The sequence below is a fragment of the Eucyclogobius newberryi genome, unplaced genomic scaffold (genome assembly GCF_026437365.1).
Source record: "Eucyclogobius newberryi isolate DKJ021-1_F unplaced genomic scaffold, fEucNew1.0.hap1 SCAF_15, whole genome shotgun sequence".
Taxonomy (NCBI): domain Eukaryota; kingdom Metazoa; phylum Chordata; class Actinopteri; order Gobiiformes; family Gobiidae; genus Eucyclogobius; species Eucyclogobius newberryi.
This window is the reverse complement of record NW_027315779.1, coordinates 21,460,387-21,483,815: the sequence shown is the minus strand read 5'-3', so window position 1 is coordinate 21,483,815 and position 23,429 is coordinate 21,460,387. Positions and strand designations below refer to the sequence as shown.

General features: G+C 40.1%; 1 protein-coding gene across 1 annotated transcript; it reads left to right on the top strand.

Annotated features, from left to right (window-relative positions):
* The first annotated feature begins 4,840 nt into the window (after window positions 1-4,840).
* On the top strand, window positions 4,841-10,754 carry wnt11 (wingless-type MMTV integration site family, member 11). The gene is made up of 5 exons (XM_072446719.1): window positions 4,841-5,037; window positions 6,371-6,615; window positions 7,376-7,653; window positions 7,763-8,055; window positions 9,885-10,754. The coding sequence occupies exons 1-5, from the start codon at window positions 4,955-4,957 to the stop codon at window positions 10,057-10,059; spliced, it is 1,074 nt and encodes a 357-aa protein (XP_072302820.1). The 5' UTR covers window positions 4,841-4,954; the 3' UTR covers window positions 10,060-10,754.
* The last annotated feature ends 12,675 nt before the right edge of the window (window positions 10,755-23,429 follow it).

Sequence of the window (23,429 nt, the reverse complement as noted above, 5' to 3'; positions counted from 1 at the left end):
GTCCTTATAGCACAATGGAGACAGGGGTCATAAACAAATGGTACACAAAGATGTGGACGAGTCTCGTTTAGCAGAGGCCTGGATTGGAGCGAGCTTGTTGTTTTCGGAGGCCATCCCCGCTGAGAGGAACAGAGGGTGATGGGATTTTCACATGGCCGGGGTCAAGCTGTCCTGTTCTCTCTGTGGGCCCAAACCCTCCCAGCAGGAGCACGGTTTACTCTTCATAATGCTATTTAGTTCGTAATCTTCACAGTTGATTCCCTATGTCGGTTTCATAAAAGAACTCTCTTGATGGCATATTGTTTCCATCTGAAAATCCACTTTTAACTTCTTCCATCGCTCTATTTGTGGTGGCTATTAATCAAGGCGCTGTTGTTTTATCAATCTGATCATTTTTTATGGTGAACTCAATCAAGACAATAATAAAGAACAGCCAATTCTTTGCTTCTGCGTAAAACATGCACATACCATTGTAGAGATTTGTATTCTGAGGTTATATTAAAAGTAACCTGACAGGACTGATTTAACAATTCAATTGGAGCAACACTAAGTGAGAATAAGGACTAGTATTTGGTTTTGCATCTTGACACAGGCATGGGAGTAATTTTCAGGAGCATAATAGTAACTGTGCACCCATTGAAGTGCTGATCCTCCTGTGTGAAAGCTGAGTGTCCCTTCCTCCCCCTGGAGAGCCTTCACATTCATGATCGGCCTGATCCTCTTGAGATTCAAACAACAATAGCTTAGCACTTAAGTTGTAGTAATCTTTCCTCTTTGACATTACCTACCAGCACAGGAGATGAGATAAATGTTGAAAAAAAGTAACTTAACATTTTAAACAGAGTAGGTTACATTAATACTTTTTAGAGATGTCACTCTTTCAAATTGTACTGTCACTGTGTTTTAGTGTTATCACAATTGATTTAACAATGATTCTTGATTAAAGATCAGAACAAAACCAATTTTTATTTTGCTCTAATTGTCAACTAAATTAACATTCTTCTAGCATGCGACCATCTTATGAAATAAAACCCTCTGAATGATAAATGTTTATAGTTAATGTGATATAAATAGCCAGATGAATACACTAATTGATTGATATAGATTCACAATGCTCATTAATAGAATGGATTGAAATGAAAATTGTGACAACTGTTATTTTGTGACCTGACTAAGCACGATTATAGGCTATGCAAATAATCCTGACATCCATAATATATAACACTTTGTTGTATCCTATTGAAAATAAATACTGAGAGAAAACGTTTGGCTCATGCTAAAACCACAAATATAGCCTCAGTCTCTGCGGTAATAAAGCAAAGATATATGCACAATCTGGACAAAGACAGTAGAGGGTTTTATAATAAAACATAAATCATGTTCCTGCTGAATTTGTATCTATTTCATGATGATCCTTTATAAAAATCCGATTGTTTTCCATTGTGAAAAGACAATGTAATGTAACTGTACCTTCAGAAAGCTGCATCTACTTTAATAATCATCATTTATCAAAAAGTGGTTTCTCTTGAGCTGCATTACAACATGACTGATTTCTTTCTGATGAACTTGACTGTTTCACTCACCGCTTCTGGCTTTTGTTCAGAGGGTAAATGTGCAGACCAAAGGGCTGATCATGTAGATGTTTGCTCTGGAATGGAGAGTCTGAGTGTAAAAAGTTGAGCTGGCTCAAGCTCATTCACAGTTGACTGCCATGTAGAACGCATCGAGTCTCTGCGGAATCAGGATCATAGGCCTCTGCAAATAAGAAACACACATAAGAGAGCATGAGTGTGGATGTACAGCACAGAGCGGACACAGTTTGGCAAAGCCACTGTGACACCGGATCCTGGGTTTCAGGGCCAGCGGTTTGTTGTGGTCTGTAAATGTGTCTGCTCCAGAGACGTTTGACAACACCTGACCGGCACATCCCAGAGGAGCGGCCATGTAAGTTGTACCAGGTCAAGGCCTGGACACATCTTTACTCATCTTTGTCAGCGCTGAAGCACTGGAGGAAGCTGTGCATGGCTTTCTCACAGCTGCAACAGTCTCTCTTACCAAGTGCTTCATATTCAGGAACACTGACCACTAACTTAAGTTAAAACCTTCAAAGAACCTGGATAATCTTTTTGAAACCATGACGAACCATTTTGAATAGTTTATGTCCATATTCTAGGTTTAGAAATAATATATGAATACAATATTTTCCTATATTGTCCAAATATGAATTCATACAATTGTCAATATTATTGACAACATTAACACACTTTTCTGGCAAATATCTCATTAAGAATAAAATGTTGTTTTTTTTTATTTAAAAAAAAAAGAGTTTGAATTAAAAGTTTAAATTAAAATTAGGCTGCATGAATGTAATGCACTTGTTTGTTTCATAATCACGTCTTCGGGTGGAAGGTTTGTAACTACAAACACTCATGTTACTGTAACTGAGTAGATGTTTGGGGTAATTTACTTTTTTGAGTCGATTTTTAAACTTGTACTTGTAATTGAGAATTCTATCCATGTAAGTGTACTTACTACATTAGAAATACTTGAAGTTACTGGGGACAGTTACCGATCGTCCCAATCCACAGTTTCTAAAGCCACAGACACATAACAGCGCCGCTCCACTGGCTCTGATTGGCCAGTGCTCAGATAATGGAATGGAATGGAAAGTTAATTCAGCTTTAAAGTGTTCAATTGATCAAGTTTTGTACAAAAGATTGATATGAAGGAAATTATACAAAGTTTTACCAGAAGTGGGAAGAGCACTGAATATTGTACTCAAGTGCTGTCACATGTTAAAAATGTACTTAATGACAAGTATGTACTGCGTGAACAGTGGCCCAAATTTTATTTAAGTGAAAGTGAAAAGTATACAAGAAAAATACCACTCAGAGTGTACAAATTTAGAAGCATTTTTATTCAGACATTTTTTTTAATGGTCTAAAAGTAATTTTAAACCACCTATTCTCTGCTAAAAGTGATCAGAACAGGCAATGATGGGCCTTTTGAGTGCTTCTTACTGTAAATTCAGTGTACATAGTAAGCCTATTTTTATTTTATCTTATACCCTAATTTTATTTGATCTATAGCTGATTTAAATAGTTTTTCTTTTTGACTTCATATAGGTCGTTTTATCATTTATCATTGTTTTATGTTGCACCGAATCACCAAAGCAAGTTCTTATGTTTGTGAATTCTGTTCATTGACAATGGCAATAAACCTTTTCTGGGACTTGTGCTGCACTTAAATTCAGTGATTTTAAATACAAACGTAACTTTTATGAATTTAAATGTAAAGGAATCATATCAAGCACCAGTACAAGTTTAAAAATCTACTCAAAAGGAACAAATAATAATTAATTTACTTTCCATCCCTGTGTTTCACTTAAGCACAACTTAAGCACAGTACTTAGAGGCCAACTTGTAACTGAGTAAACAAATGAAATAAAACAGCATTAACATAGAGTGCTGTAGTCACACTCCTGCCTGTGGAAATTAAGAAGCTCTTTTTTTCCAGAGCTTTTGGGATTGTCCTTTCTTATGCTAATCCGGCTCTGACATCATGGGTGAGATCAAAGCGGCACAGGAGTACTTCAGCACAGCCTCACCCCCTCACTCCCTCACTCCCTCTGCTCTCCTCCTCTCTCCTCCTGGCTCGGGACGTCCCGACGCGCTCCACAGTCCGCTGAGCCGCTCCAAAAGGCGCACCATGCGTACCTGCGTGGAGAGACTCGACCTGCCCATGCTGGATTATACCCGCGCGTCCGGCTGATACCGAAACGAGACTACACCCCGAAAGGATACTCTGCTGCTCGCGTTACATTGTTGCTCTCGTGCGCGTTTATTCACTCCACTGCGAGAGGACGAAGGAAAGGTGAGAGGAAACTTTGTTCTGGCGCTTCGGCGAGTGTTGTGTTACTTTACGCACAATGGAGACGGGGAAGACGTAGAAAAACAAAGGTGATATTGAAATGTTTAGCTCTGCGGCAGTGTAGATTACACTTTAATGCGTTACAACTCCTATTAAAATGTAAATACAGTTTTGTTTTATATTTAGAATGCGGTGGTATATTTCTGACACGTTTGGTTTCATGTGCATTTTGCTTTATTGGAGTAGGTCTTATCTTTACAGCAGCTTTTTAGGCATTTCGTGCTAGTGTAAATTTGAACAATTAAACCTTTGTGATCCAGTCTTCATCAAACAACAGGGATGAGCGCAGTGAGTGAGATGTTCTAAAAAAAAAAAAGAATAACAACACCAGAGGAAACGCAAAAGGCCCACGGGAATAAGTGGTTTGCTTATTGTGATTTTGCCTGTAAATGTGTCGTATTCCTGCTCACCTGCATGAGGAGTTTCAGTAAGCTCATTAAAATAATTCATCAGAGTGATTTTACATTCTGCTGATCAGAAAAGAGCAAAGATCACGTTCTTTTAGCACCTTCAGCGCAAACTTAAAGCTCTGTTCAAAGAGATGACTTTATCAATAATCCCAATATCAGATAACGGCCCGTAATGGACCCTTATTTCTCTTCATATTATGATAGTATTAATAAATGCTCCATAGACGGTGATTTATTTTCATTTTCATAAAGCCTAAATTATTGTTGGAATTGAGTTGTTGATTTTATAATTTGGGATCAGCGCATTGTTGTCATATGGGTTTGTGCTGTTCACATTTTTTAAATGAAAATATTACAATATTAGCATATTCTAGAGAAATGTTTATTTAATGAACATTAAATGTTTTCTGTTGCTCTGGTTGTATTTCTAATAATGTATTACTTAACATACTTCCTATATTAATAATTCCTGTATTATCTAAGTGTTTTTTTGCGTGTGCTTCAGCTGTACAATGAAGACAGATTTCTAAAACTAACCCCCAGAGTTATCCTTTGTCTTGCCTCGTGCGTGACCTCCAGTGTGAACTCCAGTGTGAAGCAAAGCCCCTCTCACCATGCGGAGCTGCTCCCATGTCCTGCGTTTTGGTGTGTTCACTGCCCTGCTGCTGTCCCAGGTCTGCTCTGGCATCAAATGGCTGTAAGTATTGTCCTCTCAAACCGTAACATTTTCCATTCCCATGTTGTATTTTAGAGCTGACATCATTCAGATAAGCCATATTGTGTGAGTGTTTTATCTAGTGGTGTGTCCATGGCGGTTTTGAATTGGGCCTACAGCAAGTTTACACTTGGTCAAGGAAAGATTGCATTGTATGTGAGAGGAGCTGTGCAGTAATGGATATTTCTGAGGTAGTAACATCTGCTTCTGCTGAAAAAGACACTGTGTGCATATATTATCATGTCCTCCATGGAGCCTTTGGAGCCTTATCAAAATAACAGCGTAAAACATGAATAAGACAAACACCTGGTGCAAGCAGTGGCAGTAGTGTAAAGATTGTAAGTCAAAATGGAGGAGAGTTCAGCCATAATTGTTGAAACATGTGTTAGTCATACCGTTTTTACTGTTGACATAAACCAATGATTGCGCAAACATTTTGGGAAAAACCAAAAATTCTCAGGTTATTTCTGTATTCCAAGTCTGCTGTGTATTGCTTTGGAAAAATTATTCATATTACAAAAGAGCTAGCGGTTTGTGGCATAATTGTTTTTGAGTCTTTTCAAATTCTACACTGGCCCAAACAAGTATAAGTGTTTGGGCCATCCTCACGGGAGGATGGCCCAAACAAGTATAAGTGTTTGGACCATCCTCACGGGAGGATGGCATGTGCTAAATCCAATGGCGAGCTCCTACAGTTTTGATAATGCACAGCAGTGCAATGTGAAACAGATGCGGCTGTAAACACCTGCAAGTGCTGGATTACAGCGAGCCCAGTGGAGTCACAGCTTATCATTGGGCACAGAGTGGTGGCCCCATGGCCCTAATGCAAAGCAGGCTGAGAAGCAGACGGCCAGCGGTTCTCACGAACGTACAACAGGCCTGAGCAGGGGCCTGTTGTCTTCTGTGTAAATTCACCATTAACGATAATAAAAGGGGAAATTATCTAATACCGGGGCAGCAAAACATCTAAAAACCTTTGCTTGAGCTTAAACTGTAAATCAAAATATTTTTGTTATATGTTTAAGAGTTCTTTGTTTTGGCAAAGAAGAGAAAAGTTTTCTCAGTGATTTAACTTGAGAAAAGTCTTTGGCCAAAAAGGTGTCATTTTACTTTATGAATCTACAGCTGACTACCTTTTGGGATTTCTCTCTGATAAGACGTTTCTGCTCTGACCTAAAATAATAAACTTTTTGTTACTGGGGACCTTTGTACACAAGATTAAACTGTGCATTAACATTTTTACTAAGAAGTTTAAAAAAAAATGCAGCGATTCTATCAGCGATAGTCTTAGATATTCACTGTGATTTTCTTACAGGGCAATCTCGCACGCTCCGACATCACTACACGTCAACCAGACTCAGCATTGTAAACTGCTGCCTGGCCTGGTGTCTTCTCAAGCCCAGCTGTGCCGCAGTAACCTGGAGCTCATGCAGACCATAATCCAAGCAGCCCGCGAGGTCAAGAAAACCTGTCAGAAGACATTTTCTGATATGCGGTGGAACTGCTCATCTATTGATATCCCTGCAGACACACCCAAGTACCGGCCAGACCTGGACAGAGGTACGGTCAGAGAGAGGCGAATCTGCAGCCACAGTATTCTATTTTCAAGTCAATGTTTGACATTCAATAAATATGAGTTTAAAACTAACATGTGAAATGATAGTTGGCAGTGTCTGATGAGGTCTTGGTTCAACATAACTACTTATGTTTATATTAACATGACAGCTGTCTACGAACAAAACTGTGTACTGTGTACATACTCAAAATGTATTAGCGCTGATATATTGCATCAACTGTACCATAGCCAGTGAAAATACTCCAGCTGTTTATTCTGTCCGGCCTTACAGGCCTTATAGGACAGCCACCCAGAAGTGCACGCTTCCACAGCTAAGCATGGTGTACATTATTTTTTAACCGAGGGACAACTGCATAACCTGGCGGCACATCTGTTATGTGGCCCTTCAGTCTGACTTAGACGTTTCTTTGTCCAAAAGACCTTGGAACGAGTCGGCGTTGTGGGTAGAGCCATTTACCAAATGAACGTCTGCTCCGAGCAGGAAATGGCTCATCTTTGTGTAGGAATGGCTTTGATCTTACCAGCCCATGGTCAGACATGATTTGGTCTTTATGCTCTAGTCTTTAACATATGTGGTTTCTATGTATGAGCATCAGTTCTAATTACATCACAAGTCAGTCCACATTATGGCAGGACCTTCTTAATAGATACATTTTTACATAAGACATTACGTAAGCTAACCTGTAGATATAAAGGTTGATTGCTACACTTTATTAAACAGCAACGTTTTTTCCTCTTGTCTAGGAACCAGAGAGGCTGCCTTTGTGTATGCCTTGTCTGCAGCCACCATAAGCCACACCATAGCGCGGGCATGTACTTCAGGAGACCTGCGTCTGTGCTCGTGTGGGCCCATACCTGCAGAGATCCCAGAGCCGGGCTATCGCTGGGGCGGCTGCGCAGACAACCTGCACTACGGCCTGATTATGGGCTCCAAGTTCTCTGACGCTCCCATGAAAATGAAGAGACCAGGTTCCCACGCCAACAAACTTATGCATCTGCACAACAGCGAAGTTGGAAGAAAGGTATTAATGTTTTTTTTGTTTTTTTATACAATAATGATGTTTTCCATTACATCTACACAATATTACAAAGCCATCAACATAAACCTATTTATCATTTATTAATTTAAAGGCCTTGAAAGATGCACTGGTGATGAAGTGCAAATGCCACGGTGTGTCGGGCTCATGCTCCATAAGAACCTGCTGGAGAGGCCTGCAGGACCTGAGAGAGATTGCCATGGACCTAAAGACCAAGTACTTGTCTGCCACTAAAGTGGTGCCCAGGCCAGTGGGCACTCGCAAGCAGCTGGTGCCCAAAGACATCGACATCCGGCCAGTGAGGGAGAACGAGTTGGTTTATCTGCAAAGCTCTCCAGACTTTTGCAGCAAGAACGACAAACAAGGATCTGTGGGCACTCAGGACAGGTAAGAGCCTCTAAAAACTGTTCTTGAGTGAGTGGTTGGCCTGAGTGAAAAATAGAATGGTTTGTGATGACAAGCAGGTAATGAGTGTTAGCTCCTTCAGGATGTGAAGTCTAATAAGGAGCCTTCCTGGAGGCACCGTTGGGTTAGCACGTGGCCTGATATCAGTGAGCGGCCCATGAGAGAGCAGTGTCTGTGGGTTGTCTGAGCATGTGTTACTGAAAACGCCACATACACATGTCCTTGTCCCACTATCTAAAAACAGTGACTAATGGAGCTATACTTAGGGTAAAGTGCACTTGTGCAGATATTGATTGGAGTGGGGCATACAAATGGGGAAATTGTTAACGGTGCCCAAAAGATAAAGTTGTACTTGCAGTTTAGCCACATTGTCCTAGTTTAGACAGTGCTGTGCCATGTGTTTGTGTGGGGAATGTGCTGAGGAGCCTGTTTGTCTCTGGGCTTGAAGCATGATCGCATTAACTAATTTCAAAAATATTCACCAATAGAGATAGAAAACGTTCTCCTAGAGACTTATCACAGTTCCCCCTTTTCTATCAGGCCGCTCGTCATTTTTCATATTTGAAAAATATCCCCCAGAGTAAATCTGATATTTCCCCAGAGTAAATCTGAACTAAATTAGTGTTGTTGTTTTTTTGTAAGTAGTTTTATTTTACTGTATGCAGATAATATTACTGAGACTTGCATTGTGTCCTGGGCCCATGCGGCTCAAGTCTACAGCCAATAACAATGTTACTATAAAGTACCAATTTGCCAAGTCACAAGACTCTTGTTTGATGAGCCCCATCACTTTAGAGTGGGATTCATGCTCTAATGTGATCTGTGTGTCCACATGAGCTGTAGAACCTGCCATTAATCCATTCAAATGTACTATTATTTTATTTTTAAATGCTTTGCTCTACAGTTGGCTAATTAACCATTGCAACTTCTCGTATCCGGATGTCTCTGTAGTTGTAGTCACAGCATTAGCCTATAATCCCACATTTAACTTGGTTTCCTCATTCTTTGAATCAAGTCTAATTTGTTTGCATCAGAGGATCAGGGACAGTGCAGCTGTGGTTAATGTGTAAAGTGTGACTGCGGGTTTTAAAAAGTAAGAGATTATTGAGGAGTGTGCTTTCGTCTTAAACAGCAGACATTACAGCAGATGTGGAAAGCTGAATGCTGCTTTACCTCTGGCTCTTTTTACTGCAGTAATTTCAGAGAATCTTGTTCCTGACATAACACAACTATGTGGGCTTTCTGTGTCCCAGCTCCCACCGATGTAATAAACCTGTCTTACACTCTAAATGAGTCCTGTCCTTCCCCCTGCTTCACTCCCACAACGGCCATCAGCTCTATGTCTTTCTCACCATACTGCTCTTTAACACTTTGCCATCGTAAAACAATGCAATTATGTGCCGAGGGCAAACTAAAGAGGCCAGCTCGACTTGTTCAGGCTGATTTATAGCAGGGCCATTCCCCTCTCATTCAGCATGGCTTAAGGCTCCCACATCCACTGCTCAAGACAGAGAAAATGTTTGGAAAAAGGACAACACAAAAGACCGAGGCCAACAGGTCAGGCACTATTAAGTTCATTGTGGCCACTTCAGGGGCTGTGAGATTGTACAAACAGCTAGACTAAATGTTTTAGAATGAGGCAATAAACCTAATTGCTTTGGGTGGCCGGAACATAGAATGTTTTAACTTACAAAGCTGCCACTACTGAGAAAGACCTTTCAGAGGAGAATATGTGGTGTTTTATTTTGGTTTTGGCAAATTCTAAGTAAAGCATAACAAAACCATTTCTCTTTTTCTACATGTTTATTCAGGCAGTGCAACAAGACGTCGGTGGGAAGTGACAGTTGTGATCTCATGTGTTGTGGCCGTGGCTACAACCCTTACACGGAGAAGCTGGTGGAGCGCTGCCACTGCAAGTACCACTGGTGCTGCTACGTCACCTGCAAGAAGTGTGAGCGCATCGTGGAGAGATACGTGTGCAAATGAAAGGAGCAGCACACCACCAAGAACCAAAGCACTCAACCAAAAGGCTTCTTTGACTCCAGCTTCAGCGTGTGTTCCCCAACGCCAATCTCAACTCCTCCTGTATCACAGTCATTTTTGTATCGGGCTCCAAACTCTGAGAGGGTTTTAAGCTAGTGCTTCATGAGCCGGAACATTTGGGCGTGCGACAGTGCCAGATTTGTGAAGATCACCGTCCTTTGGGTCTTTCTTCTTTCTAGAAACAATATGTCCCCAACAAAGTCTATTTTATTCTATCTTTAATAAAATAAATATTGTTGGATTTATGCTGGAGAAGTGGACTATGCCAGCGTCATTCCATGGAAAAGGATTGAGATGGAGCCACATGGTCCCACACACGCTTCCTCAAAGACAATGGACAAAAGAGGACAAGGAGTACACAAAGGGAATTTTATTTTTGTGATTGTTATTTTTGAACCCTCACACATATTTTCTGGGCCATACCCACACTCCTGTGGACAAGGTGAAGAGAATTTAAGACTTAAAGTGCTGCATTTTATCTTTATGGTGTCTGAATTCAGGCAGTTCAAATTATATTTTTAGAGCATATGAACTCATGGATTTTGTAAACCACTTCTTTGTGGATGTACATAATGTTATTTTGTATACTGAAATAAAGAAATAAGTATTTATAAAATAAATCTTAAATATCATCTTTATACATTTTGTTATCTATTTGTCTTTGCTTAAGCAGCAATACAACCTTCAAAATAAAATAGCAATGCTTGGTTACAAAAACAACACAGATTCTAGGCATATTTTATGCATTTGCACAAATGTTGCCTCCAAAATGTGTATATTTTCTTCAAATCCAATCACAATCTGAAGAGACATCTACAAATGCAGGGAATTCACATGAAACTCAATAAATGCAGCCATGGCTTTAGATGAGAACAAAGAGAACACAGAGAACACAGCTGTCATACAACCTTCTGACTGACGCTGCTTCTCATGATTTTACGCTGACAGAAATAGCAGTGGAGGATGTCAGCTCTCACTGAGAACTCACATGACACTCAGCAGCACCAGCCTGCTCCACTCCACTTGACCCATGCCTGTGTGCACACTCCAAGTGCCAAAACAAAGGTTCACAACATACCCCACAATCACATGACACCGGCGAGAACTATACACCGAGAACAGCGCGCTTTCTTCTTCATTACATTCCTGGCTTTTTTATTCGTATCCATATTTGGTAATAGGCTGAGACATTTGATCTAAAACCAAACACTGGAATAAATTCTGAGGTAGTACAAAGTATATCTCATAATTGAACTACAGGGTTAATAGTGCAGCTGACCACAGAGACACTCACACAATGCTCTGTTGGGGGCAGGGCGTGCATGGTGCAGGTGAGTGGGGCGCCATTCCTGACCAGGCAGTCGGAGAGAATAGCAACAATCCCTCAACACTGTGTCATGTCCCGCCACCAACTTGAAGACAGTGCCGTTGATAGAGGACACGCACATGTTCTACTCAATCTGAAATAGAGCGGGCTAAAGGCTGGAAGACAGGAAAACCTTTTGAACTTCTGACCTCTTTAAAGATAGTGCCATGGTCCGTGACATGTCTCCAAACTCTGCTTATCTTGCTCAGTTTTCCTTAGGAATCCAGTATGTTGTCAAGTAAAGTTTCTGTTGCGTTGAGAAACACCCTCAATGCGATACTGTTCTCACATCAATACTGTGTCGGACTATTACGGTTTAGTAAGCATGACATTAAGCTAATTTCATCACACCTCAAAAGATTAGATTAGTGTCAAATCTACCCAGCTTTGGTCTCTGAAACTCTAAACCTCGTCACCTGAGCTTGTAAGCAACCAGTGTTATCATTTTACCGTGCAAGTATTCGAATGACCTGGGAGTAACCCTTGTGGAAATGCCCTACTTGGACTCGGTCCATACAATTAAACACAGAAGATGAACTCGTCTGGGCCCATGCTAGAAACTTGTTTGCTCCATATATTCTCATATTACCCTTATGAATGTGATGGGGAAGTGGCGGAAGCGTGGATTTGAAAGAAAAAGAATAAAAAACAGTTTTGAGAGGCCTGCGTGCGTGCGTGTGTGTGTGTGTGTGTGTGTGTGTGTGCGTAAAGTTTAAATGGGCATTAGTTGCAATTCTCTGTATCTACCTGCGTTGCACCAATGAAATTTCCCCATGTGGGACAATAAAGGAATATCTTATCTCTTATCTTATCTTATCTTTATCCAGGCGGTTCAAGTTTATTGTGTCCTGGTAGAACCCAAACAAAAGTAAAGACAACAAAAAAACTGAACTAATCACCCTTGAAGATTTGAGTATAGCTCTATGGTTGGTTTTACCCTGGCTCTGTGGGAATCGCCTTATAATAGAGAAGGAACAGAAGAGTTTAATGGACAGCAGTCCAAATATGGGAGGTTAATGTCGGCGTGCACAATATAACGCCAATTGCCTTTGTGTGGCCGGTGCTCTAGATAACTAGCAGTGAATGAAGGAGACAAAGAATTTGGCTGCAGTAGTAAAGCCTTTCAAATGTACTGACCCGTACTGTAAATGGACTTTTGTGGGCCCATCCCCCGCCCTCACCCTCAAGTTTTTAAACAGTTGGTCCAGGAGTGCGCTGTTAAAGGCCATTTTCTGTTTTTATGTTGTCCGTGTGTGTGTGTGTGTGTGTGTGTGCGTGCGTGTGTGTGTGTGTGTGTGTGCGTAAAGTTTAAATGGGCATTAGTTGCAATTCTCAAACTTAAGAGATTCTGAATTTCTCTTTCACTGAGCAGCGCCGTGAACTGGTTTGTTTGTCTCTAAACAAAATAACTCAACAGGGTGTGGTCAGATTACAATGCCATTTTGAGGAAAGGTCAACAAGACAAGGCTTTAAATTAGGCTTTATCTATATAGAAACTTGTATAAGATATAATGTGTTGCACAAAAAGAAGGGAAAGAAAATAGAACCAAAGATGTCTATATTAGAAACATAAGCATTTCTGTAACGTCATAATACATGTCATTTAATACATTTTGATTTTGAACAAAAAAGAAAGCTATTTTTGAGTTACTGTGTGCCAAGTTTACTTTTGTAAAGAAACACACACACACACACACACACACACACAGACACACACACACACACACACACACACACAGACACAGACACACACACACACAGACACAGACACACACACACACACACACACAGACACACACACACACACACACACACACACAGACACAGACACACACACACACACACACACAGACACACACACACACACACACACACACTCTCTTTCGCTCTCTCTTCAAACAAATTGTATTTATTGAATTCTATTTCATGGTCTTGAACATTAAACATGAAACTAAATCTCCTTCCGGAGGATGTCTGTGAATGAAAATTTTTAATGTAATAGTCAATAATATAATACACACACACATTTGGACTACATTTTGAAAGCACATATTTCCAAACTCCCTGCTGGAAAAATAGCTGAATTTTTAAAAGAATTAATTTGATTTCCCAAACTAAACCATGTTTAAACCCCTCTAAAATGTGATAATTTTATTGTTTTGCAGTTGCTACGTGTAAATCATAAAGAGATATATTGGTTTGATTTGTTGAGTGTCTACACAAGTAGACACGCTTATGAGTACATAAATTAAAGCTAAATGCCAAATAGTTTGGGATAGCATGATTTGGTTCACTTTCATATGACACTCTGCAATCTGCCGCTGCAGATAAATGTAACAAGCCCAGTCTCAACACACAGTGAATCAGCGCAGGCTTCCTCCAGACCACCATCACACAGTATAAACTATCAGCACAGGGACAAATCAATGTGAATCAAAGAGAGCTAAGTACTCTGGGAAAAGTAAACAGTGCAGCCAAGGAGTCAACAAAATGTCTCACTAACTACCATAACTAACAGAGCTTATAGGCTATAATGCTGCTTCATTCACACCGAGTTCAATAAAAACGCTGCCATATTTACTGAGTGTCTGGCCTTGTAGAATGATGCAAATTGGACGTGTCTTTCAAAGAGAAAATTCAGACAAAATAGGGTTGATTTACATGATGAATTACAATAGGTAATGACCATTAATAATTTGATTTATTATGGCACGTTGCAGCCCACAAAATGTGATATAAAATTATGTGTAAAGAGTATATTTTTTTCTGTGTGTGTGTGTATGTGTATGTGTATGTATGTGTGTGTGTGTGCGTGTGTGTGTGTGTGTGTATGTGTATGTATGTGTGTGTGTGTGCGTGTGTGTGTGTGTGTGCGTGCGTGCGCGTGCGTGTGTGTGTGTGCGTGCGTGTATGTGTGTGTGCGCGTGTGTGTGTTTGTGTGTGTGTGTGTGTGTGTGCGTGCGTGCGCGTGCGTGTGTGTGTGTGCGTGTGCGTGCGTGCGTGTATGTGTGTGTGCGCGTGTGTGTGTGTGTTTGTGTGTGTGTGTGTGTGTGTGCGTGCGTGCGCGTGCGTGTGTGTGTGTGCGTGTGCGTGCGTGTATGTGTGTGTGCGCGTGTGTGTGTGTGTTTGTGTGTGTGTGTGTGTGTGTGTGCGTGCGTGCGTGTATGTGTGTGTGCGCGTGTGTGTGTGAGTGTAAAACTAAAATGTGTAAAGAATTTGAGGATCCTTGGAAGAATAGTAGGAACTAACAGGGATTTCATATATATTTTACTTCAAATATAATAACTGCAAAAGCGAAACTAAACTGAAAACAAAGTAAAAATAGGAAACATTGTAAAACATTTAAAATTGTAAAAACGATATACATACAGCAATTAAGGACATTTACCATTGCCACTGTACTACTTATTTTACTTCTGCTACTTACTGCTAACTATCTGTAGAGCCGACTACTACAAATACTTATAAAAGTACTAAAACTACAACTAACCATTAATTCAACACGACCACCATCAACACTGTCAAATAGTACATTCTGAACTGTTAAATGTGCAAACCTTATAAAGATGCTAGTACAAAATTAATTGAATGAAGACATTGATTTAAAAATAATAATAATTCAAACTGTGAAGTAAAGCACTCTAAAATTATAAAAGTACAGTTATTGTTTAAAAAATGTTAAAAACAACTTTCCAGCTTTTACGGTTGTAACCTCTTCTTAGGTCTGTGTGTGGGAGAAGAAGTAATGAAAAACATTCCTGCAGCCAGCAGCGCTCAGATCTACAGTGATGACCTGATAAAGGCAGAGCCCACACAATACCACTCAGTCCTAAGTGTTTTATCATCTAAGCATTTTCAAACAGCTAATATCCCTATAAAATTGTTTTATTAATGTCAAAGAAGCACTATTTCATGGCCAGTGTGAAAATCATTTGAAGATAGCTATTTTAAGTTTTATGTTGTTTCAATTGCTCAAACAAGGCAAGATAAACACAGATAATATTTGGTGTATCCTGAAATACACTGCAAGGATTTACAGTCAACAAGGATGATTTTAACAGGTTCATAAAATCTTTTTTATTTATTTCATGAACTGAGGAAGATGTTTGAATTCCTTTTAAGTAAGACAAGAATTTAATGCATATGCGTTGATTTGTAGATTTTGTTCCACTGTAGCTCTTTGTTCCGGAATGAAGCCTCGCCGGTGAAAAAAACGAGAATGTTTGTCATATATGGTGATATATTTAAAACAGATGCGGTTTGTGTTTATTTCGAACAAATATTCTGCTTTCAACGTGACAAAAGCATTTTAAATCAAGCCGTTTATTCCATGGGAGCCGTGATTAGCGTAACACCAGTACATGAGGACAACTCAAGACCAAAAAATCACCCTCCAGTTTAACGGAGCCAGAAATGTGGAGTCGCTAAAAAAACGGTTGGCACAAAAGAAAAGCCCATATGAGCTCAGAGCACGCTCAAATCCCCCTTGATCTGGTGAGAGGCCGCTGTTCTCTTAACTTTCCCAAATGAGTGACTGAAGAATGACATTTTTTTCTTTTTGCACCAACTCAAGCGCATCACAATAAATCAATCTCCGAGCAGGGCAAATCTTTCAACTAAAGCTTTCATTTAAAGGCCTATATTTTATGGAGAAAAAGGCTGTGAGGAAAGATCCGACTTTACACACATTTGTAGAAGTCGTTCTTCCATTTGAATTATTGGGGGTCATTTTGAGTGGTAGCCAGATTACACCCCAGCCTCCTTTTCTTTAACTGCTTCCATATTTCCAGGCTGAATGAGGTAATACAATTTATTTGGCAAAGGCTTGAGGAGGAAGGTCGGCCAACAAAGCCATTACGTGTGATTAGCAACGTTTGCACTGATTTGTAAAATGTTTGATTGGTGATTCGCCTGTGGGAAAAGACAACTTTTTGACTTTAGAATGCCCCACTGGAAACTATGTACCATCATCAATTACAGGCCAACCTGCTACTGAAAGGGGGACAGGTGGAGAAATGTGGACTTAAGAAGCCAAAACGGAAAAGATGTTTCTTGGCGGGTGATGAGAAGCTCAAATTTTTTTGTCATAAATGTCAAAGATTCTTAGAGTTGAATAAAGGTGATTTTGACATCTTAATAGTAATGTAATATAATGACTGTCATGACACTGCAGAGGTTTTGGAAATAAGTTGACTATTTTGTAATTTTGTCTTGAATATATTTTAGTAAAGAAAATGCTGATGCTATGAAATTAAATACATACACTGAATATATTTTTGTGCAAATAAAAATAATTATTTTTCCAGAACTAAAATATTCTGTATTTCTGTGCAATCTGAAGTAACAACATTATACTGTTATACTTTAATTTTGAAACTGATGTAAATTAAAGCATTATTATGTTGGACAGTATTAACAACATGTTTCCATTGTAACTACGGCATAAAACTCTGCAAACAAACTTAACTCAAACAACCAACTAAGGTAAGAACTGCACTTTGTGTATGCGTTGGCTTGTGCTGTGTCTGACCCGCACCATAAGGTGACCGTATAATACCTTGCAGCTCCACGTCTGATTTACTGGCCTATATTATGGCTGGAAAAGCACAGCCCCCACTGAGCCGTTAAATCTGCACTGCTGCTATTCAGCCTCACGTCCTCTGCTTCCCCCAAAACACAGTCTTTATCCAGCTCCCCTTTCCCAGAACACTTATGGGTAATCAGTGTGTGGTCACAATCTGTGACTGCTAAATACTGCTAAATAGGCTCCATATATAAAATAACTAGTAATAGTACCAGCTACAATCAGACTGAGCACTACAGATTCGTGTGGCAACAAAAGGAGAGGAAACGGCCTCTAAACAGAACTGCAAGAGACCATATGGGACTTTGCGACCTAAATTATTATTATTGTTTTAATCTATACTTACGAGGCCTTGTCCTCTTTAAAAGTGCACGTAACCTGCAAAACAGTAGGGCAATCCCTCAATTAAATGTCCTTATTGCCAGCTATAAATAGTGATTAGTGAAGGCTTGAATTGCCCAGCTGAAACCTAAACTGACAGAAACAAATGAAGTGCAGGGTTTAAAAAAGCAAGGTGAAAATTTATGTGGGGAAAGTTGAACATCTATTACTGGTTCAAGTAAGTGTGAGGGGTTAAAGCAATTAGCGCACATCTCGCTGTCACATCCTGCAGGGAAGCCGCCCGGTTCACATGTGCTGCCAGTGTAGCTCTCATTTCTCCCGCTGCCCCTCTCTTGGCCCTGCTGTCAGCCGCACATTTCCAGCTCTTTCTAAATAGCAGAGTCCTAATATTTACTTCTCTCTTTCAAGCCCAGGCAGAGCGGGAGCCGGAGAGGGGAGGTGGCAGGAACTGATGCCCTCATTAATTCTGCGCAGGGAAACAAACATTTGTCCTTTCAGGGTCTTGTGTGACTTTGTGGAGGGGCGCAGCTGTAGAATGACAAAAGTGGCCCTGTCTGTCCATTTCATGTTTGTATTATGGAGCTGTGTGAGAGAATTGGTTTGCTTGCTAACCAACAAAAGAGCTCATGCCGCAGCATAAATGAGGAATTAATGCTTTTTTTAAACTGTGAAGAAAATGTTGGTTTCATCAAGGCTGCTTGTGTGTTATTAAAAATGACAGTGCTATTATTTCTGTCTGTGTTTGGTTTTATTTATTGTTTTATATAACAGTTACTGAATTTCTTCGTCGTCATTTGCAATTGCATTTCTAGTTGAAGCACGTACCGTTGTAAGGTGCAGCAAGGGAGACATTAAATGATTTCCTAACGCCAAGTAAATCATTACAAACTCTGTTCTATAGCAACAAAGTCCCTTGTAAACAAAGGCAACACAACAAAGCATCTGCCAAACTGAACGGCAAAGAAAGCGCTTCATCACAGATCCTGAAGTCTTTTTGTGAAAGTGCGACTGTCGAATTGGTCCATATTTTGCCGTGTTCTTGAACTAGTTAAATTGGGATGAAGATGTACGTTTGGTTTATTTCCCTCTTGTTCTCACTTCGCTGGCCCTCTGGTCTGTGGTGTACCAGATTGTTGCCTGGGAGTTTCGACGACTGCGCATTCCTACACAAATCTTATCCCAGCAGAATTTCCATCAAAGCTCATCTTCCAGAACTCACCGCAGATTTACAGCTGCAATGGCTGACAGCAGATTCCAGCGTCAAACATTTTGTCACTAATTCACGTTGATGACAGCCCTGTGTGTCACGATCAACACAATGGACTTAGAAACATTCCTTACGGAAAAAAAAGATAATTTTGACAGTATTTCTGCTAAGTACTTCATTTGAGGGACCTTGTGACACTTCTTTCAAAATGAGTCAGAATATACCACAACCTTTTCATACAAGCAGAACACTTTGATATGCTTTTGCCTGAAATTTCTGAAATAAATGTATTCCCCCTTACCCCTCTGTTAGCTCGTAGCTCGTATTTACTTCCAAAGCACAAGTGCCCTCATTCTTTAAGCGCATTTTGACAGAGAGGACACAGAGCACTTCTGGGTGATATACGGCCTCCGCGGCACACAGGCCTCACACGTCTTTACTCCTGCCAACTGAGGATTAGCGCTACAGTCCTGCCTCCTGGCCCTAAAGCCCTTTCTAACCTCATAGTCGCCCCATACCGTCCTCCATCTCAGCATCAACCTCGGGCATTTCTGGCAGTGTCACATGGCACTACGACCCGCTAAATGTCCCAGGATTGAAGAACGAGCGAGGTGCCAACATTCCAGCCTGGCGGGCTTTTTGTTGGAGGGATTTCCTGTGGGCTTTTATGCCAGCGTGGAACAATTACTGCTGCTCCACAACCTCTGACTGTGACAGGTGGACAGTGAAGCAACACTGTCCAGCGTTTGTCTAAATCTAGGCGAGAGGTGACCATCTGAAGTGCGCGCTCAGAGGTCATTGGCACGGACATCTATTTCACAGGATTCATCATGATCCTCAGTAAGATAGAAAAATTAAAATCAAATGGTAATGAAGGAAGGAATCATGATACGTCTGAATCATAAAGGATTAAGGGATATACATTTGAATAACATGATGTTGACCTTGATGGAGGTGAAAGCAAATATTTATTACGAGGGATTTTAAAATGTCAAGCTTTCAGAGAGAAAGTGGCTGGAAAGGGTGTTGTTGTTGTGTTTCGTTTTTGATTGTTGCATTTGGAACATCCAAGGCTCATATTACTTTTGAATAAGAACAAATCATTAGATTAAAAACTCAATCTAGTATTTCAACAATATACAGCTGTGTGTACTGAGCTTTTTCAGCTGGTCTTTCTTAAAGTCTTTGATGAAGACTGTGGAATGGATCTTCAACTCTTCAAATCCAGACTTTTAATCGCTGTATTTATGTTCTTAACCTTGCCGTCATCTGGATGAGCAATGGTGTGAAAGGTGTTTGAAAAGTTGGAAATCGTTTTTTTCTTGTATTGTGCTAAGGGTTCCTCTATCTTCTGCACATGTGCACACATTCTAGTCGACAGTGGTCTGGTTTTGTAGTGAGGTGAAGGTCAGAACACAGATGCCATTAAAGCAGCTCTGAAGAACAAACCATGGTTCTATACCGTCTGTATGAAGTCTTTTTCCTTACACTTTACCAAATGTTTTTTTTCCTCTTTTCTACATCATTGTACTGTAATCCAAATTGAATTTTACTTTTTCATTTGTTCCACTGTCAATGCGCATTTGTTACAGTTGTTTTAAAATTGTATTCCAACATCTGCGCACCAAAAGCTGGCATCAGAAATCCTCTTCGCATCAAGTCAGTGCGTTCTGATGAAGGTAAATAGATTCCAAGCAGGGAACAAGGTTGGAAATCTCTGCTCCGTAATTCAGCAAAGTGCCAAGACCTCAATTGCTCTCAGATCTTCCCTTTTTAGCCAAACAAGAGCGGGTTAGAGAAGAATTTGACTTGTGGCTGTGCAGGGACAAGAAAGAGTAATTATTTGCAGTGACACTTTGAGCTGAGAGCCGCATGTTTGGTTCGAGGGTGAAGCGGAAGTATTATCTGTTTGCACGGCTGCCAGATCGACTGAAGAGCCATGTTTTGGCCGTGAAGCTCCATGAGGCACATGAGATGGTCCCCACATGAAGATGTGTCTTTGCTTTTATATATTTATTTATTTTCCTCTTAAAATTAAAATAAGATTAGGTCATGTGTAAAGTAGACTATGTACATGACCCAAGCCCAGATAAAAAGACATTATTGTGTCAAACGGGCATATTTTCTAAATGAATTATGCAAATCACAACTCAAATGTTTGTCTATTTTTTCATTTGGCCACCTAGAAACTGCAAGAGTGAGAGAAGTGCTTTTTGAAACAGCTCCAACAATTAATGTTGGAGCTGTTTCAATTATGCAGTGAACGCAACGCTTGCCTATCGGTTGATTCATGTCAAATAGTTAAGCCTTTTGAACTTCGGCAACCAAACGGCCAGTTACTAAAAAAAACTACACTCAATGACGTTCCGAGGAGTCAAACTAGTATGCTTCCTCCATCTCCACATGCTTGAGCAATGTGTCTGAGCAGGCATGTGTGATTTATGAGCACCTTCACACTCGGGGCCCTCTTCAGTTCAGAGGACAAGCTTACACAGTGATTGAAAATCCCACAGCAATCTACAGCCGACTGAAGCGCCACATTTCAGAGGAGTCTGCAGGCCATTACAGCGCAATCTGTGTTTTCACATTGGTGTTATTCTTTTTGGGACGTCTTTCCTCTGCGCACGTGCTGGCCCCTCTGAGTGTTTCTCTTGTGTCTCTTTGTAACCAGCCCCTCTCTTTCTCTGAACGCTCTACTGACCTTGCACTTTCCTTGTTTGGCTGGGTGCTGGATTGCAGCAGCTGGACCGGCGGCGGTGGCCTCCTGCTTCCATGGGGCCGTGATCATTTCCTGTGCCCTTTCTCTCGCTGACAGTGGCTTTAATCCCCCTGGCTCTGCTTTCCTGTGGCCTGTAAGTTGGAAATAATATTAGGAAAATAGAAATGACTGCCACATAAAACTTGACTAAAGTTTAAAGGACTGCTTTCCGTATTTTTAACAGTGACATTTTCAAAAGCTTTCACAAAATTGGTGGAATACCCCACAGACAACAACATATTCTAACAATCAATCTTAAGCAATGAAAGAATGATAATAAAAGAAACATGGTCCTGATCTGGAATCTAATATTTAAACCAGTGTATTTTCCTGTAAGCACATATTCAGTCAAACTAAGGTCATTTATATAACAGTTTAACTGTTGTGTTGCTTTACTGCTATATTACATAAAGCAACAAATTGAGATGTTATTACTGACAGTAATCTGAGCATGTTTGCGGTCGCTGGGTTCCTCACATGCTTATGCTTATCCGTTCTTCTGGGAATTTAAAACCTGCGTACAAGTCAGTAGCTTCAACAATGCATATGTATGGACTCAGTGAGAAGCAGCAGAAGGAAACCAAAGGCATATATAAGTCTTTTATATATCATCACACAAAATATATGAATTGTAGCGTACAAAAAGTCCACCAAGTGCATTATACAGCATACATTTTGTTATTTGACCAATACAAATAAAAGCAGACCACAGTGCATCATGCCATTGTTATTCGGTCAAACGTACCCAAGGCCAACATTTTACTACTAACGGTTATGAGGTGGACAACAAAATATTTAATTCAGGTCAATTCTGTAAGTATATGAATAGCATATTGTTAAAAACTATGACTTAAACATTGTTCAGTCCTTTTCCAAATCTTTTTAATATAGTAAATGTGATTACAGCCTTCGCAAAACAAAACAATTAAAGTACATAAAAGTACATAAATACTATTTAGTTCACAAAAACTGTAAAGCTCTGAGATTAACATGATGAAGCAAACACCTAATCAACTTGTGAGGCTAACACAACTACTTTACAGTTTGGTGGTTATTATTTGCAGACTGGGGTCCCTGAATGTAAACTTCCAGTGAAACAGGTAGCCATTAGCTTTGACAGCAGTTTGGTCTGTGTGGGGTCAGCTGCCATCTTGGATTGTTTTATTTGCTTTGTCAGTGAGTGGAAACCGGCTTGAAAAATGAGAAGGGGATGTTAAGACGCTTCTTAGTGACAGACGTCCGTTCAATGAGAGTCTGTATGTTTACCTGGAAAATACAGAACTGAATATTTGGTCATCAACTGGGATACACATTATTAACAGTCTCTGATAGCAGCCATAGTTGCAGACAAAATATGAGGGAGGCTTTGATGTTGCTTCTACACATATAAACATTTAGACTTCAATTAAAACCATTTCTCACACAAGCTGTTTATGCCATTACACTCCAGCCATGCAATCCGTTGCATCTCACCCAGTATTTGTAATGACAGCTAGACACAGCATAGATCAAATATTTACACAGTCCATTGTTCTCAGTATGGCCTGTCCACCCTCTCAAACTGAAGTATCCAATTTATGTAAACAGCCTCATCTGACCAATCATTAACAAATAAGTCTGGCAACTTGTAAGGTTATTCCAAGTCTGTAAAAACAAGTCATCAGAATGTTGAATAAAATGTTTTGAAATGAAGAGGAAGTTGCTTTCTCGGCTGATTTAGGATCTTTTATGACATGTTCACTACAGAGGAACATGTACTTAGTCCAGGAACAAATATTATCATCATTCATGATGTCAGATCAAATGTCTTTCTGTTTTTTCAGTGCATTTGCAATTATCTCCAAGAGGAGGAAGTGCTAATTAGAAGGTTGTGACATCTTGTCTACCGAGCAGTATCTGCTGATAAGGCCTTGTCTCTGGAATTTACTCACGAACACCAATCTTTGAGCTCCATGGCAACATAAACAAATACACTACTGACAACGACAAACATTTCTATGTAATCACATGGTATAGCTACAAACTTTGAAGCCTTTAACATTTCTGTACCTGGGAG

Coding starts and splice junctions, on each gene's coding strand:
- wnt11 (XM_072446719.1), top strand. CDS start 4,955: ATGCGGAGCTGCTCCCATGTCCTGCGTTTTGGTGTGTTCACTGCCCTG. Junction 6,616..7,375: donor CCGGCCAGACCTGGACAGAG/GTACGGTCAGAG, acceptor CCTCTTGTCTAG/GAACCAGAGAGGCTGCCTTT. Junction 7,654..7,762: donor ACAGCGAAGTTGGAAGAAAG/GTATTAATGTTT, acceptor ATTAATTTAAAG/GCCTTGAAAGATGCACTGGT.